The 14,865-nt window shown below is 46.8% G+C and overlaps 1 protein-coding gene across 2 annotated transcripts in view; it reads right to left on the minus strand.

Annotated features, from left to right (window-relative positions):
• EFNA2 (ephrin A2) overlaps nucleotides 1-11,838 on the minus strand; it is a 140,096-nt gene extending 128,258 nt beyond the window's left edge. The window contains exons 1-2 of one of the 2 annotated variants that reach the window (XM_044999014.1): nucleotides 11,799-11,838; nucleotides 10,508-11,624 (exon numbers count right to left, since the gene is read on the minus strand). In XM_044999014.1, coding sequence (XP_044854949.1) covers nucleotides 10,508-10,629 — 122 coding nt within the window. In that variant the 5' untranslated portion in view covers nucleotides 10,630-11,624; nucleotides 11,799-11,838. Of the gene's footprint in view, nucleotides 1-10,507 lie in introns of both variants that reach the window. The other variant, XM_044999013.1, reaches the window with a different exon arrangement.
• Between the last annotated feature and the right edge of the window lie 3,027 nt (nucleotides 11,839-14,865).

A 14,865-nucleotide genomic window follows, 5' to 3' on the forward strand; every position in this document is an offset into this window, starting at 1 on the left:
CCATCCAACTCAATGGGACAACACTTGCATTCCCTGGCTGTGGGATCAGGCCCCCCCTTGGCTGCTTTTTTTAAAAGACAGCGGGCCATACCCATTCACACCAGTAGGGAGCTCCGGTGGCTCAATCCAGCTCCACGTGCCTAGTTATGGGGTGAAAGGAACACGGCAAACAGTAAAAACCTTATTCTGTTCTTGCCCTCTTCCCTTTGTTAACAAGAGTGAAACAGCTCAGAAACTGGTTCAAATACCCAAGCTAAATATTACACACACAGAGAACGTGCGTTCTCGCCATGTGCTGCGGAACCGGCTAACAGCAAAGCCTTTATTTCACACACAACCATAGAATCATAGATCATTAGGGTTGGAAGGGACCTGAAGAGATCATCTAGTCCAACCCCCTGCTCAAAGCAGGACCAATCCCCAAATGGCCCCCTCAAGGATTGAACTCAACCCTGGGTTTAGCAGGCCAATGCTCAAACCACTGAGCTCTCCCTCCCCCTCCACCCTATAGAAAAATTGTCCCCTAACCCTGCTCCTCAGGACTCTCAGCGACTGATTCTACTTCCCTATCAATGGAGGGAACCATTGCTCCAACCACAGCCCTTGCTTGATCTTCTCATGCCAGGACGGCTCGGCGACCTCAACCAAAGCAGGGTTGGGTCGAGTTGACTTCGACCGACGGATGGCGGGAGGATTTGCCCTGACATGTGAGGCCGTTGTAAGCAAGTTCTTATTATTGCTATTATTTATATCACTGTAGTGCCAAGGAGCCCTGGTCCTGAACAGGCCCCGGCTGTGTCAGGCATTGTACAATCTGCTCAGATCGTCCTGGGCGGCTGCACATATGAATGACAACGGATCATTTTTAAATGATCACCCTCGACAGTGATCTATACAAATGACGATCACTGAAAACGTTCTTTTCCTCCTTGCAGATCCAGTCTGTCCTAGAGTCTTAAGGCCAGAAGGGATTGTGAGCAACATCTAGTCTGACCTCCCGCGTCACCCAGGCCAATCTCATCCCATGATTCCTGCACATGTTTTCTGAAACCCACTCTGGAGCTGAGAAGTTAAAACAAAAAAAATTACCTAGGTCAAGGCCCAGGACGTGACTTATCGCCAAGTTGTTCCCCTTGTTCCCCTCTGAGAACAGGCTCTGAAGCACCGGGAGCACAGAACATACAGCATGAGCCCCACGACTATTTTAAGTGCGGAGCTTTTCAGTCCTGGATCAGTGCAAAATTAAACCCCTACCTTTTAATGACGAAGGGCGTGATCCTGGAGGGTGATGCACGCCCCTCTTTGACTTTCAACGGGGAGTCCGACCGAGCCCCCCAAGCCTCCCCCGGCATCCCTCTATTGATCCCTTCGCTGCTGTCACTCACGGCCTGCCATGCTTTTTTTCAAGACACACAGTTTGCCCTCAATTCACGCGCCTGGAAAAAAACAACCCACCATCGCACACCCCTCCATTCGGCTCTGGCTTTCGAGCAAGGAGGTTCATTAAGAGCTAATTAGCTCTCGAACAATGGGAAGCTGTTTAGCAGCCTGGCAGCGACAGCATCAACAACCAAAGGGGAGAAATAAATAAATAAACGAAGCCACTTTTAACACCTACTAATAAATGCTGATTAACTGTCTGGATGGCGCTGGGATGACTCAGAGCAAGGGAAGCAGGCCAGGGGCAGTGTATCCATTACCGTAACAATTCCTCTTTCTTTCTTTCCTCTCTTCCTTCTTTCTTTCATGGGTCTTGCCCATGCTAGGCTTTTTCCTTAAGATTTCCCACCCGCCGCACCCACAGCCTAGAGCATTACAACGGCCAGGTCACCCCTGCCCCGTCTGCACTAACACTCCTCCAGTTACTCGCGCTGCCCCGGTGGGAGTGCCACGGCGGGAGATTTTAAGAGGAGGTGCAGCCTTTGGGAGCAGACCTTTCCGGACTGGCCTTTCCAAACTGCGCTCCGCCAGCAAACACGCAGCTGAAGAGTTCAGAGTTCTCCACCCCACCCCATAGTAAATCCCAACACCTGCTCAGAGAAGGTCACTGATTTTAGAGACGCTCCACAAATTCATCTATTAAATACGCTGGTGTCACAGGCTGCGGGAGAATTCTGCTTTCTCTCTCCCCATGTTGATACATTTGGACCTTACCTCCCTAGCTGCGTCTGCACAGTGCCCGCCAGCGCCCAAGCAGCAAGGGGCTTGAATGTGCAGGATCAGCTACGCGACGCTGCCATTATATTAGTATTTGGCATTTCCAGGAGCGCCTCTCATCCCCTCACCCAAGAAGGCACAAAAGGCTGCGGGGGTGGGTTGGGAGGTGGGTTTGGTTGGTTGTTTTTTAAGAAGCCACAGGCACGAGACTGGTGGAACACAGGGCTTGGAATGCGGCTGCCTCTGGGGTGAGATGTGATGAGCTCAAAAATGTTAAAACACTTCTCAGTGCTGAGGGTGACGATGCTCAGATGTGATCGCCTGCCAAAAGATACATTTAATTCTACTGGCGGGAGGCAGTCCCTAAAAACCTGCTTTACTCCTACTGCAAAAAAGCCAAAATTTTCACCTTCGGAGACCAAGGGCTGCTTTATACAACATACTATTTCTATAACCAGATAGACGTGTGTGGGAAAGTATCACCTCTATAGCGAACCATAGATATGATGTGGGCCTATAGACAGACAGTTATAAATGTGTGTTATACACATTACAGATACATATAGATGCATGTGTGCCTATAGATACAAGTGTGTGTGTGCATTATATATACATACGGGTGTGTATATTATAGAGAGAGAGATGCGTGTGCACCTATAGATAAATGTGTATATATTATATATCAATGCATATAGCTAAGATTTATGTGTGCATGCCTTTAGATAGATTATACATGTGTGTGTGTATACTGATGTAGAATATACGTGTGCCTGAGATATAAAGCCCTCAAGTCTCAATTCAAAGTGGCTTTTCCCCCCCACCGTTCCCACTCCGGCTTCTTTCTCTATTGCTTTGCTGTTGCGCTAAGACCAGGTGGACGGCTTAGAGGGTTTAACGCGTGGAGTGCATAGGTGAGTAGTGAACCTGCAAACAGTTTCGCTCCACCTCAAACCTCTGAGCTCCAGCCTTCTATTAGGATTCTGTGCATAGCCAGCATCTGGATACCAAATGTACAACCAGTGGGGAATGTAATTGCAATCCCTAGAAAGAGAGAGAGACAGGTAGAGAGAGAAAATCTTGTCAGAGACATTGGATCTGTTTGTATCTGCTGTTTATTAACTGTGCTTGCTACAGACCTTAGTGAGTGAAGAACAGCTAACAGAGCTTAACGGCCTGGAAAAGAGAGAGAAAGGGGGTGGGGGCAGGGTTGCAAACAATATTTGTATAAAAGGAAAATAAAAGAAATGAAAAATAAAAAGAGCTAATAGAGGAGAATAGAGGGGAGCGAGACAGCTGAGACGGTGGCCTCTTGCTCCTCAAATCAGCATTCCCGAAAAAGCCTTTTCGCACACACCCCCAAAAAATAAGACAGTGCACTGCTGCAGTGCACGGCATTAAGGGAGCGAGGGGGCAATTATCTGCACTCTGTCAAGGACTCTGAAATTAACTGGGGGCCGATGCTGATCTTTAAAGAGGTCTGAGCGTAGAGTTCGACACTTTTCTTGGAGAGCTTGGTGCAAAAATCCCAGGGCAGCGCTTGGAAAAATCTGTGTGGGGCGTGAGCCGGAGAAATGGAAGAAATGATCCAAAAGGACCATCGCCAACTCCAAGGTCCCACGGGAAGTGCTGGCAAGCAGAGGTCTTGACGAAAAGGCCAGCTGGAAGCCTGGCACTGAATGCTCACGGGAGGATACACATATGCATTCACTCTCCCAGAGGGCTCTAAGCACCCTGTTCAACCCCCCATCAGCTCTACCTGGCATCAAACTATCCCCAGAAAACTAAAGACGTGTGCCCCTTGCTCCCATATTTTAAATAAAAGTGTTTTCACTGGGCCAGATTCATCTTTGCTGCAACTCCATTGAGTCAGCAGATCCTGGTGATTAATTTGGCCCATCAGAGTTTAACCGTTGACACCTAAGCTGTGTACGAGCAAAACCATCCCAATACCAGAATAGCCAAAGGAAGCTAAGTTTCGGGAGGTTGGTCTCCTCCATAGCAGCTGTGCACTGAACTCCTGGGTAAAGCACGACCCATGCCAGCAGCCTGCGCCTTGGCGTACAAAGAGGTGCCTCTTCCAGATGCCTTTAGTTATTGCTTTCCAGGTAGGAGACTCCACCGTTTATGGGGAAATAACACAGACAACAGTGTGTGCACGATACGCGGGTTGGGGGAATTTGTCCCTACTGAGGGACAGGGGAATGCGGATCAGCCTTCAAACCTGCCTTGTCTGGAAGGGAACCCCCCCCACTCGCATCCAAACAGCAAGACGAACTCTGACATCTCACCAACTCGTCTGCGAGCACCTCGACCCCACTCCAGACAGGGCTGAAATCGGTGCCTGGACAGTCCCCGGAAAGCTCTTCCCATCGGAGGGTGTCACTGATGGGGACTATTTGTCCAGTTTGCCGATGCCTGACTTCCACAAAACTGGGGGAGTGCAGGAGAGCAGAGAAGAAACCCCAGAGGTGCTAACACAATAAAAGTCAAAACATAAATCTTCCGAGGCAAAGAAACGACTTGGCAGTTAAATACAGGACATGGGTAAACGCTAGAGCATTTACGGTGTTTGTACCTGTACTGGAAACAGAGAGAGAAAATACCTAATACGCTGCACATTTCTTTCTTTCCGTAAATATATAAATATATGGCTGCGTACACAGGCCCTGCATTTGCTGCAGGAAAGCTGTCATGCTAGAATTACTATAACCTGCCTATTACATAGTTGCAGGTAGAGTGGGGAATGGAGACAAATACTAAATCCACGGTTCTCGCTCTGCCTTTGTAGAGATTTTCAATCATGCACAGGACAGTGCGGGTTTGGTGGGGTTTATGGCCGTACGGTATCAGAGAGCCCTCTTGGAGTGAAGTCATTCCTTCCCACTAAACATCCGTCCCTCCGAATGCAGCTACCAGAGTTTGTAGATGTGAGTTCCAATCAATGGACGTAACGTGATCCAGATAGTTGGAGGCCAGATTTTGGAAAAGTTTCAATATTGGCTCTGAGTGATGGCATGAGATACATACGTGCTCCACACACAAAACTCAACTCTCCGCGCTCCATCGGCTTTGCCTACCCTACATTTTTAATTCAACCCAAACTCTACCAACTGGCTCACAAGCCCTACAGATAAGGGTTCCCTGCACTACACTGTCAAATGGATTTAAAATATATGCAATGTCTATGCGGCTGCTGCATAAGAAAACCCCACGCTCGGGACCTTTAAAACTCTACGGTACAGCACTCTAGAAAATATACTGTGGCAAACAATCCTGCACTGGCCGAGCAATGGACTGGAGCGCTAAATCGGGGTCTTTCCCATCACCAGATGTTAAACATTCATGGTTTGTACGTTGGGGTTTGCATGCAATCATACAATGACTCGTGTGAACCAATATGAAAGTGGCTCCTTTTAGATATTCCAGTCAACATGCATGTAACATAGTATGACGTAGATTTTTAGATATACAACTATGAATGGGAAACACATATGCCCATTTTATGCAGCTTGATTGGGGTGTTTACAGCTTCATGAGAACAACTGGTACCTCCATCATTTAAGCGTATACAAAAGTATTAGTGTGTATATATTACACACACATACCCGCGCGCGCACACACAAATAAATGTGTGTATATATGTTGTATATTAGTGGGTGTATATATAGAAAGAGAGCTAGATATAGATACAGATACATGATATATCTAATCTCTCCTACAGGTATTTCGATACCGCCCAATATGAGACATATTTAATAAAACGTATCTATCATTTTCCAGATGCATGGTTACAATAGTCTTATCAATACGTCTCTCTCAATCTATTGAGACTACCTATATTAAAAACGTGTACAGAATGTGTAGACCACAGTGTCTCAATTTACAATTCATTTTTAATTTGGTCACAATTATCGAGTGTGGAATTACTGCAACCCGGACAAATCATGTGGACCGTAAGATTTAACATTGGCTTCTATGGAGTATAAATTATAGTACAAATCAAAAGGAAAAACCTGTATTGCAAAGCCGGGCGAGCGGGTTTTAAGGATTATGGTTTTGTTCCTTTTCACTATTTCTCGTTTATCCTTTATTAAACAAGATGGAAAAGAGCATAAATCAAAACGGAAAACAAAAGACAAAAATTAAATTGACGCAAACCTCTGCTCTCTCTAGAGGTAAATAAATAAAAACGCCACCTGTTGGTTTTAAAAAAAAAAATGAACAGAAAACAACAGAAATGTCTGTGTTTACTACATCTAATAAACTGCCCGAAATTTCCCACACCCAGTCACGCAGAATGGAGACATACACATGCGGCGCACCACAATGCAGGACACAACCGCATCAGGAAAATTCGGCACCTTTAACTGGATCCACATGCTGCTAATGCATCTCGCTAAAATCCACTGACCCTTTTCATTGTTCTTTTTTCCTTTCCTTTCTATTTTTCCACCCCCTGGCCCCATTTTTTTCTTTGCAGACACACTTTCCTTGTGAAACATTATTTTAAGTGGTAAATACCCCCACTCCCTCCTATATACCCCCACCCCCGGGGCGTGGACAGACGCGCTGTGGCAAAAAGAGCAATTCTAGTGGCGTTTCATGAAACTGGGAGGTAAAGGTCACGAGCCTTATAACAGAAGGTAAGCGTTATTACTGAGATCTTTATATCAAGGGGGAGTGAAGTATCATCAACTAATTTCAGCTTTTAGTACTATTGTAACAATCCTTGAGCACCTAGTAACAGAAACTGACCCAAAATACCTGGCGATATTGTCCCCCAGTTCCAACGACCTTGATCGGTCACATAGCATATGTTAAAGCCACATCCATTCTGTCTTGGAAGGGCCCTCGCACATGTTTGGCATTTAACAGAACAAAAGAAAAGAGCAAAGGCCGTGGAAGCTGGGAAGGAATTGAAGCTGTAACCAAAAACTTAGTAAGGGGAGGGAGAATCTCTCCTTTCCAACCCCCCACAAAAATGCGAGAGAGATAATAAAATCCATATGCAACAAAATCGGCCCATAAAGAAGCCATTACAGGGATGCACGCACAAAAGGATGGGATTCCCGAACTTTAGGGTTACTGTATGAGCAACGCAGACACGACGCTGGAAGAAACTGTACATTTTAGGATCCTGTTTATGAGAACATGTGATGGCTGGATAAATAAAGCTGGTAGGAAGATTCTTAACATTCTCCTAATCCTGGGTGCATCTAACAGTCTATAGGTGACTATAGATACGTTATATACGGGACATACTAGTGAGAGAGACCGACTTGCATCACAGACCCATGCACAAGTTGTCTCACCAGCCTCCATACATCATGCTATGCTCGTTTGGACAGAGATCCTCATTGAAATACAGTTGGGAGCTCTAATAAAATGTAAAAATTTCACTGGAGATCAACTAGAATGAAGAGTCCATTCATACTGTCAGGAAGCGAACTGGAAAATAAAAAGTTCTCTATTAAAGGTTCCCCTTGGAGCTTTCCCACAGCAAGAGGGGGGGGAGAATATCTCCAGCCCTGGAAGTGCAAAAGGTCTCCCCCTGTCAGCAGCAACATTTCGTCTATTTCGCTACCGATTTGTCTATTTCACTATTACAAGGGGGCACAGGTCTTTACATAAGGATCAGCTAAGGTTCATGTTTCCATACCTGCCCGGATTTAATGCTCTGCAGGTTCTGAAGATAGCCGAAAAATACGCTTTTTACCCAAATAAAAAAAACAAGATCTAAAGCAAAGGGCAAATATAAACCACCCAGTGAATAAAATTATCACAGTTATTGGTCCTACAAACTCAGGGATAATTATATTTAGTGCCGTATAGAGAAGATTTTGGTAAGATTAGTGTAACTTTTTTTTTTTAATTGTAAAAAGTAGGTTTTCGACAGAACTGTCCACATATTTGTCTATTTAAGCAGGTTTTTTGGGGGGAGAGGGAGATTCCTTATGGTCTTAGTCACCTGAGTCGTGAGGGGGGGGGACAATGATTTCATCTTGATTTAAAACTCAAATTATTTTGTTTTCCCAAAAAAATTCAGACTTTAAAGAATTACAACAAAACTGAAACTTTGTTTTGTTTTGTTTAAATTAACCTTTGAAAGAACAGAATTAAATTCAAAGACAAATTAAAGTAACCAAATACCATTTTTTTCAACCGCAATGAAAAAAGAAAAAAAACTTTAAATTTTCCCCCTCCTTTACAGTATTTGGGAAATCTTGTTTCTCAATTCTGAGTCTTCCACACCACATGCAATCACTGTTTTCTGGTCTATTTATTAGACACTGGTAGACTGAATAATATTTCGCAAAAGCCATTATGAGCCTCTGAACACAGATAACCCATTTACGAGTCTCACCACTGAAGCAGCCATGGGAGTTTATTCTAAATAATCATGTGGCAATAATTGGCAGTACACGATGCCTTTTGTTATATATTTCGGGTTCTCACAGTGTATGTTCATGGCTCCACGGTATACATTTCCCACAGTTAAGTTTTCTTTTAAAGTCAAACTGGAAGATCTATTCTGTTTTCAAGAGCCCGAAATAATACCAGCTCAGGATCTTGCATGGAAGGGAAAACTTTAATTTACCCAAAGTTCATTATCAAGGAGTATGGAAGAGTTTAAATATCTCACAACAGAAACTGGGCAAATCTAAGAACACACACCCATGGGTTGCAGAGCCCCTAGGTATGGTCCGTAGGGCAGGCCAGGGCTATCTTATTGGGCTTTATATGAATCTCTAAAGGCAATGTGGCCTTTTTTGGTTCTGACTTCCTGAGAAATGGAAATCCTCACTGTTGAAAAATACACACGAATCTGCAGCCCTCCTGCACTTCAAGTAATAACAAAATTACTTGCCCACAGAGATCTCATCTTTATACCAGGCACAAGGCTTCTTCTTCAGCCATTTGTAAACTTTAAAAAGGCAACTGAAAAAAAGATTCCTGCATGAGCCATATTTACCTGCGTCCAATATACACCTGAACCAGCAGGCAGTAATCAGAGAAAGATGAACAACTGTCATCGGAGGGAGGGTGTTTAATTCAACAAGAAGAGTTCCTAAGTGACGTGTAATTGATTTTACAGTCTGCAGTGGTTCTGAAAACTGCTATAATTTGTTCACCTTGGCTAAGCAGACTCACAACTTCCCAGAATTGGCTTCTGGGTGAAAGGATATTTGGTGCCAGCACCATGTCTGCCAAAAAACAGAGCTGTAAAATTAATATCTATATCTATTGGGTTTGCATCAGTTTTGTTTCAACAAGGACTTACAAGTTTAAAAGTGAAACTCTCACAAAGCCCCTTAAAACTAGCAGCAGTAAACAAAATAAAATATAATGGTCGGGGTTTTTTTTCCTGTTAAATATGAGACTTACTGGTAGCTGCCGTCTATTATATAAAAAAAAATCCATTATTCACTGCAAATGGATATTGCCCAGAATTGCTTTTTTTGCAACCAATACTTTTATTAATAAAACATACTGATTTCCTGAGGATATCAAATCACTATGCAAGTGAAGCCAAATAAAATAATAGCTAGACCAAATCTACGTCTATATACACATGTATGCATGTGTCCTTCTGCCACTCCCAGTTTTACAACAGAGGAGTCTGAATGAGCAAATTGACAGGATTCATTATTTAGGAATGCTCTGCTTTGCAACAAGTCAGCAATAACACCCACCCACACAAGACAAATAAATTAATGCAGACTGTTTGCAACTCTCCAGGTGGGCATCTCTCTCACTTCTTCGGGAAATCAGGCCTCGGCTGAGCTGGAAAGTTGGTGGCAACTTTCATATAAAATAGTCTCCCCAGCGCCTATAATAATCCTGCTCTTTCTGCTCCCACTCCATGAACAAATAGAAAAACCCAGGCCCCATCTGATTTGCACCTTTCACCTTATTCGCCTCAGCCTGACTCAGCTTGAATGGATCATTAAGTTTGCATTCTGTCCTGATCACTGCCGCTGGGCTTTTTAGAGGAGAGAGGGAGAAGGAAATGTGTGTGTGTGTGTGTGTGTATGTGTGTGTATAGATACACACCTACATGCATACATAGAGAGAGATCTATCTCCCAGCAGGAACTGCTCTGTTGCAGGCTTGGTGCATCCCTGGAGAATAAAGGACCTTCATGTCCCAGTCAACACAACCACCCACCAAACAAACACATGTACAACAGCAAAATGATGATGTGAGCCAGATTCTCGCCCCCACCTCCCCCAGCCCAGCTCCCTCTTTACTAGGGCTGCTGGCTTTCTCTGATGCTGCCTTGGGGTTGCATGGAAAGGGGGGCGGGTGTGGAGGGGGCACGCATGCATTTGGCTTCTCTCCACCTTACCTGGGGTTGCTCTTGTTCCAATAAACAGCATAACGATCCGAGATAACTTTCCCAGTATCATCAGTCCAGACACAAACCCCGACGAGGGCTACCAGCAGCACGGCCACCTCCAAATGCACCATCGTATTTTATCGTCCTTTCTTCCTTCTTTTCTCTCTCCCCCCCCCCCCTTCCGATTTATCTGCAAGGCTTCGCTTTACCAAGAATGCAACCGGTTCGTTTATTCCCAGAGCCTCTGGTTGCCCTTTCTCTTGATGCAACTAAACACTCCTGATTCATTCAGAGCAGCGGCTCCCCTTTTGCAATCATTGCTAGGCAGCATGTGCAGTTCCTGTGTGCAGTCGCCCCTTGTTGCAAAGTCTGTTGCAATCGGATCTTTTGGAAACAAAAGTATTGCCGGTCTTCAGGAGGATCTGATTTTGTGGGTGTAGGTGGGGCTGTGGGGATTTTTGTTTTAAACAATCCAGCGGTGGATGAAAGTCCTGTGAGGGTGAGGGGGAGAATTCACCGATAACTTTCTCCCGTCGCCTTGTTCTCGTGCATTCTCTCTGCACCAGCAAAGTCCCTGGTTCTCAAACTCTGCAGGCGGTTTCCCTGCAGGAGAAGTGAAGGGATCCCATGGCTTTAAAAATGAAAATATCTTCAATCCAATCGGTGCCAATGTAAAGGGAAAGGAGAGCCAGGAACAGCGGCAGTCGGCGGAATCAAGCGACAGGTTGCAAGCGACCCCCCCTTACCATTTCTGAGCAGTCCTGGCCCAGCCCTCGCCGAAGGGGAGCAAAGTCAGCGGGCAGAGTTTGTGGGTCCCCTTCTCCCCGAGAGCAGCGCCGCACGGACACATCCCACCTCTTCCGAGGAGGACAAGAAACACAAAACAGGCAACTTCGCACTCAGCAATAGCGATGCAAGGGGGGGGGGTCCTTCGGTCTTAGAGCCACCCCGTCTTCCTCGGCAATTCCACAGCCCAGCAAGAGAGAGAGAAATATTCCCAAGCGTGAATCATTTCTTCCCCCACCCCCCAACCAAACTTTTCACCAAGTTCTTCTTCGTTGAAAGGCTCCTTCTTCCCTTCCGTTCCCCGGTGAGTTGGGGCTTTTTTCGGGCGCCTTCCCCACACCTGTAAAACCAGACTGGGGTGAGATCCGGGGAACAGGCTCAGCTCCGGGCTCCAACAGGTTCCTCAGGGCGGTCCTGGGTCACAGCCCCGTGCAGCGTCCCTCCCGCAGCCAGGATCCTCCCCCTCCCTCGCCTCCACTTCAGGCTGAAACAGGCAGCAGCCAAAGGCACCAACCTTGCACCGAAACGAAATGCAAAAGGCAGAGGCTGGGGGGCAGGCGGCCCCTCCTCCCCCCCCCCACCCCGGTGTTTTACTGCGAGTGCCTCACGCTCATCAGTGATGCCCCCCCCATCCCTCAGCCCAAAGTTGCAGGGAAACTGCCCCCGTTCCCTGCCCCCTCGGCGGCGGCGGCGGCTCAGCGGCTCTTTCGCGGGAGTTGCAAGCCCCGAGTGAATGAAACGGATTTTTTTTTTTTTACATTGTTGCCACTTGCGGTCACCCTACCCGCGGCCCGGCCCCCCATTCACAGAGGCGGAGCCCCGGGCTCAAGGTTGGTTGGCCGGCACCAGGCTCGGCCCCACCTCTGCATGTGGGTGTCTCTCGCCGCCGAGTCAATCTCGGCTTGGAAGTGGCTCTCCCCGAGCCGGAGCAGCTGGGCTGCATGAACCAGGCTTCAGGGCTGCGCTTTTCACCCCCTGGCTGCAGGCCGGGGGGTCTGTTTAGTGACCCGGGCAAGGATCCCCTTACAGAAATACAGTCAAAGGGCCCAGATAGGGGGTAGGGAGCCAGGCAGGCTACATGGGGGGGGAGAGAGAGCAGATCAAATACCCTGCGTTTATACAGGCCTCTTTCTCTCTAGATCATAGGGGATCGAATCAAATAGTAATCTGATAATGCGAGTTTGCACGTATACGTCGCTTTCCTTCGTAGATCTTGTAGACAGACAATAGTGCATATTTATAATAATACATAACACTTACACAGCCCTTTGCATTCAAAGCCCTATCCCATGATACGCATCCCCAAACCCCGCACAGACTGGACGAGGCCGGGGGCGGCCTGCTGGCACGCAGCGACCCACCTTCAAGCAGGGATAGAGCAAGGCGGGTCCTGCAGAATCACTGATGTAAACGGTGGTGGTTTAGATCACGGCTGCAGGATAATTTTCTAACACCCGTGCAGGAGGGAGGAGAACTCTTTAGCCAGGAATGCAGGAGCAAACCCCTATGAAAAACACCTGGGATCGTTACATCCCAAGCAGGCCGACGGGAGCTTGGTTATTTAAGGTCTCTTCTAAAAGCCCCACACACAGTAAAGTGTACGGTGAGCCACTTACCAGCCTCAGATGACAGCCTGAGACTGCAAAGTGCTGAGCACCCTCACTTCCCGAGTCCCAATGACTTCAAGTGAGAGCTGAGGGCCTTATAGTTTCAGACCCCTAAGCACAAATTATCATCACCTCAAAAGGATAAGCTGATGCTGGGGAGGGGGGGATCATCTCTAGAGCCCTTTTTAAATATTGGCGTTACATTAGCTATTTTCCAATCATTGGGTACAGATTGGGTACAGGGTTGAGCCTGCAGCTCCATCTCGTCCAGGTGAGCCTCTCAACCGACAAAGCCAAGCTCTCACTCAGATCTAGTATTACTGAAGCACCAGGTTTACAAAGGTATTTAGGCACCTAAAGCTGCAGAGAGGTGCCTAGTGGGCTTTTCAAAAACGACGAGGTGCCCACTGAAATCAGTGGGAGTCAGACGCTTTCGTACATCTGACGAGGCAGCTTGCGGCATGTTTAGGGACCTATTTACCTCTTTCAATCTGGCCCTTAATCTCAGCTAGTTTTAGTTTTGGAGGAGGGTTTTTTTTAACACAAAACAAGCTCTAGTATAAAGCACCTGGGTAGGTGCAATATGAATAAAATATGGATTTGCATCATTATTTGGCAAATCTCAATGGAAAACGCCAGTGAACTGTGGGTGTTACACCCCCCCCAACAATAAAGGCAGAATTCTTCCTCCTCCTGTGCAACTGACTTCTCTGTCATCAAAGTTATACATCTCCTTACCTGACTCCCATCAAGATATTTCTCTATCAAGCCACTGTCAACCAATCTTTCTTCCTGTCAGCACGAAGCTATCATAAAGCTGTCCACTTGTCCATCAGTTTTACTTGTTTTCATTCATGAAGCCCAGCCACTAAAAGCCTTTTCCCCACACCGACGGGCTCGCACATGGTCCCGCCATGTATGATCACAGCGGCAATGGCCAGCAAGAGAAAGGATTTGGGAAGAGGGGACCGACCCTGGGTGCAGTGTCAGGCTGCGGCCAGCTGGGCTGTGTAAAACTGCAGCCTGCAGTGCAAAGGGGGGAAAAATACACTAAAACGTATTGTGTCCAAGCAGCAGAGCAAGAGAAGTGAGCTCGAGGCTTGGTAAAAACTGGAGCAGTCCCCAAGCCAAGCCAGAATGGAGATTTTTCCAAGACCTTCAAGCACCCAGAATTGGAGTGCTGGGACCCAGGAGAGGACTCTTTAAAGAGTTACTCTGGCCACTCATAAATAGCTTAGCATGGCCTGAGACGGGCTTATGAAGCAGAACTACTGGGAATAGGTTGACTCTGGCCTAGAGCTTCCGGACTGGTGTTCACGTGACCCATAACGATACCAGGCTTTCCATGACGAGGGGAGAGGGGATTTCATACTGGAGTAGAAGCTTCTCATGACCTTGACCTGTCAAAAGCTGGAGCCAAACAACAGCCTCTGTCCGGAGGAAGAAACAACCTAGGATAAACATGATCGGCTTGGACAGCAGGCAGAAAAGTTACCCAGGCTGAGAACTTGCAAATGACTTTTGCCACTTAAGCATTCTCTGATAGGCCAGAAAGCCTCTCAAGTTAGTGCGGGTAAGACAGAGCTCAGGAAGCTCAAGCACATCAGGGTGGCTGCTTGGTATAGTATATTACAGATTCTGACCTGGACCGGAGGAGGAGGCATCTGGTCATACGGGGGACAACTTTGTTACACCACTTCCAGGGTGTAATTTCATGGCTGGTAATCATCTTCCTGGTTGTGTTTATGGTCGCACCTAAAGGCCTCAGTCAGGCTCAGAGCCTTACTGCGCTAGGCAGTGAACAGACACATGGCGAGAGATGGTCCCTGTCCAAAGAGTCTAACTAAACCAGGGAGACAAAGGATTAGCATCCCCATTTTACAGATGGGGAACTGAGGCCCAGAAAGATGAAGTGACTTGCCCAAGGGAGTCCGTGGCAGAGCTGGGAAGGGTCCCATTCCATAAGCTCATCCT

The sequence above is a fragment of the Mauremys mutica genome, chromosome 24, assembly GCF_020497125.1.
Source record: "Mauremys mutica isolate MM-2020 ecotype Southern chromosome 24, ASM2049712v1, whole genome shotgun sequence".
NCBI classification, from domain to species: domain Eukaryota; kingdom Metazoa; phylum Chordata; order Testudines; family Geoemydidae; genus Mauremys; species Mauremys mutica.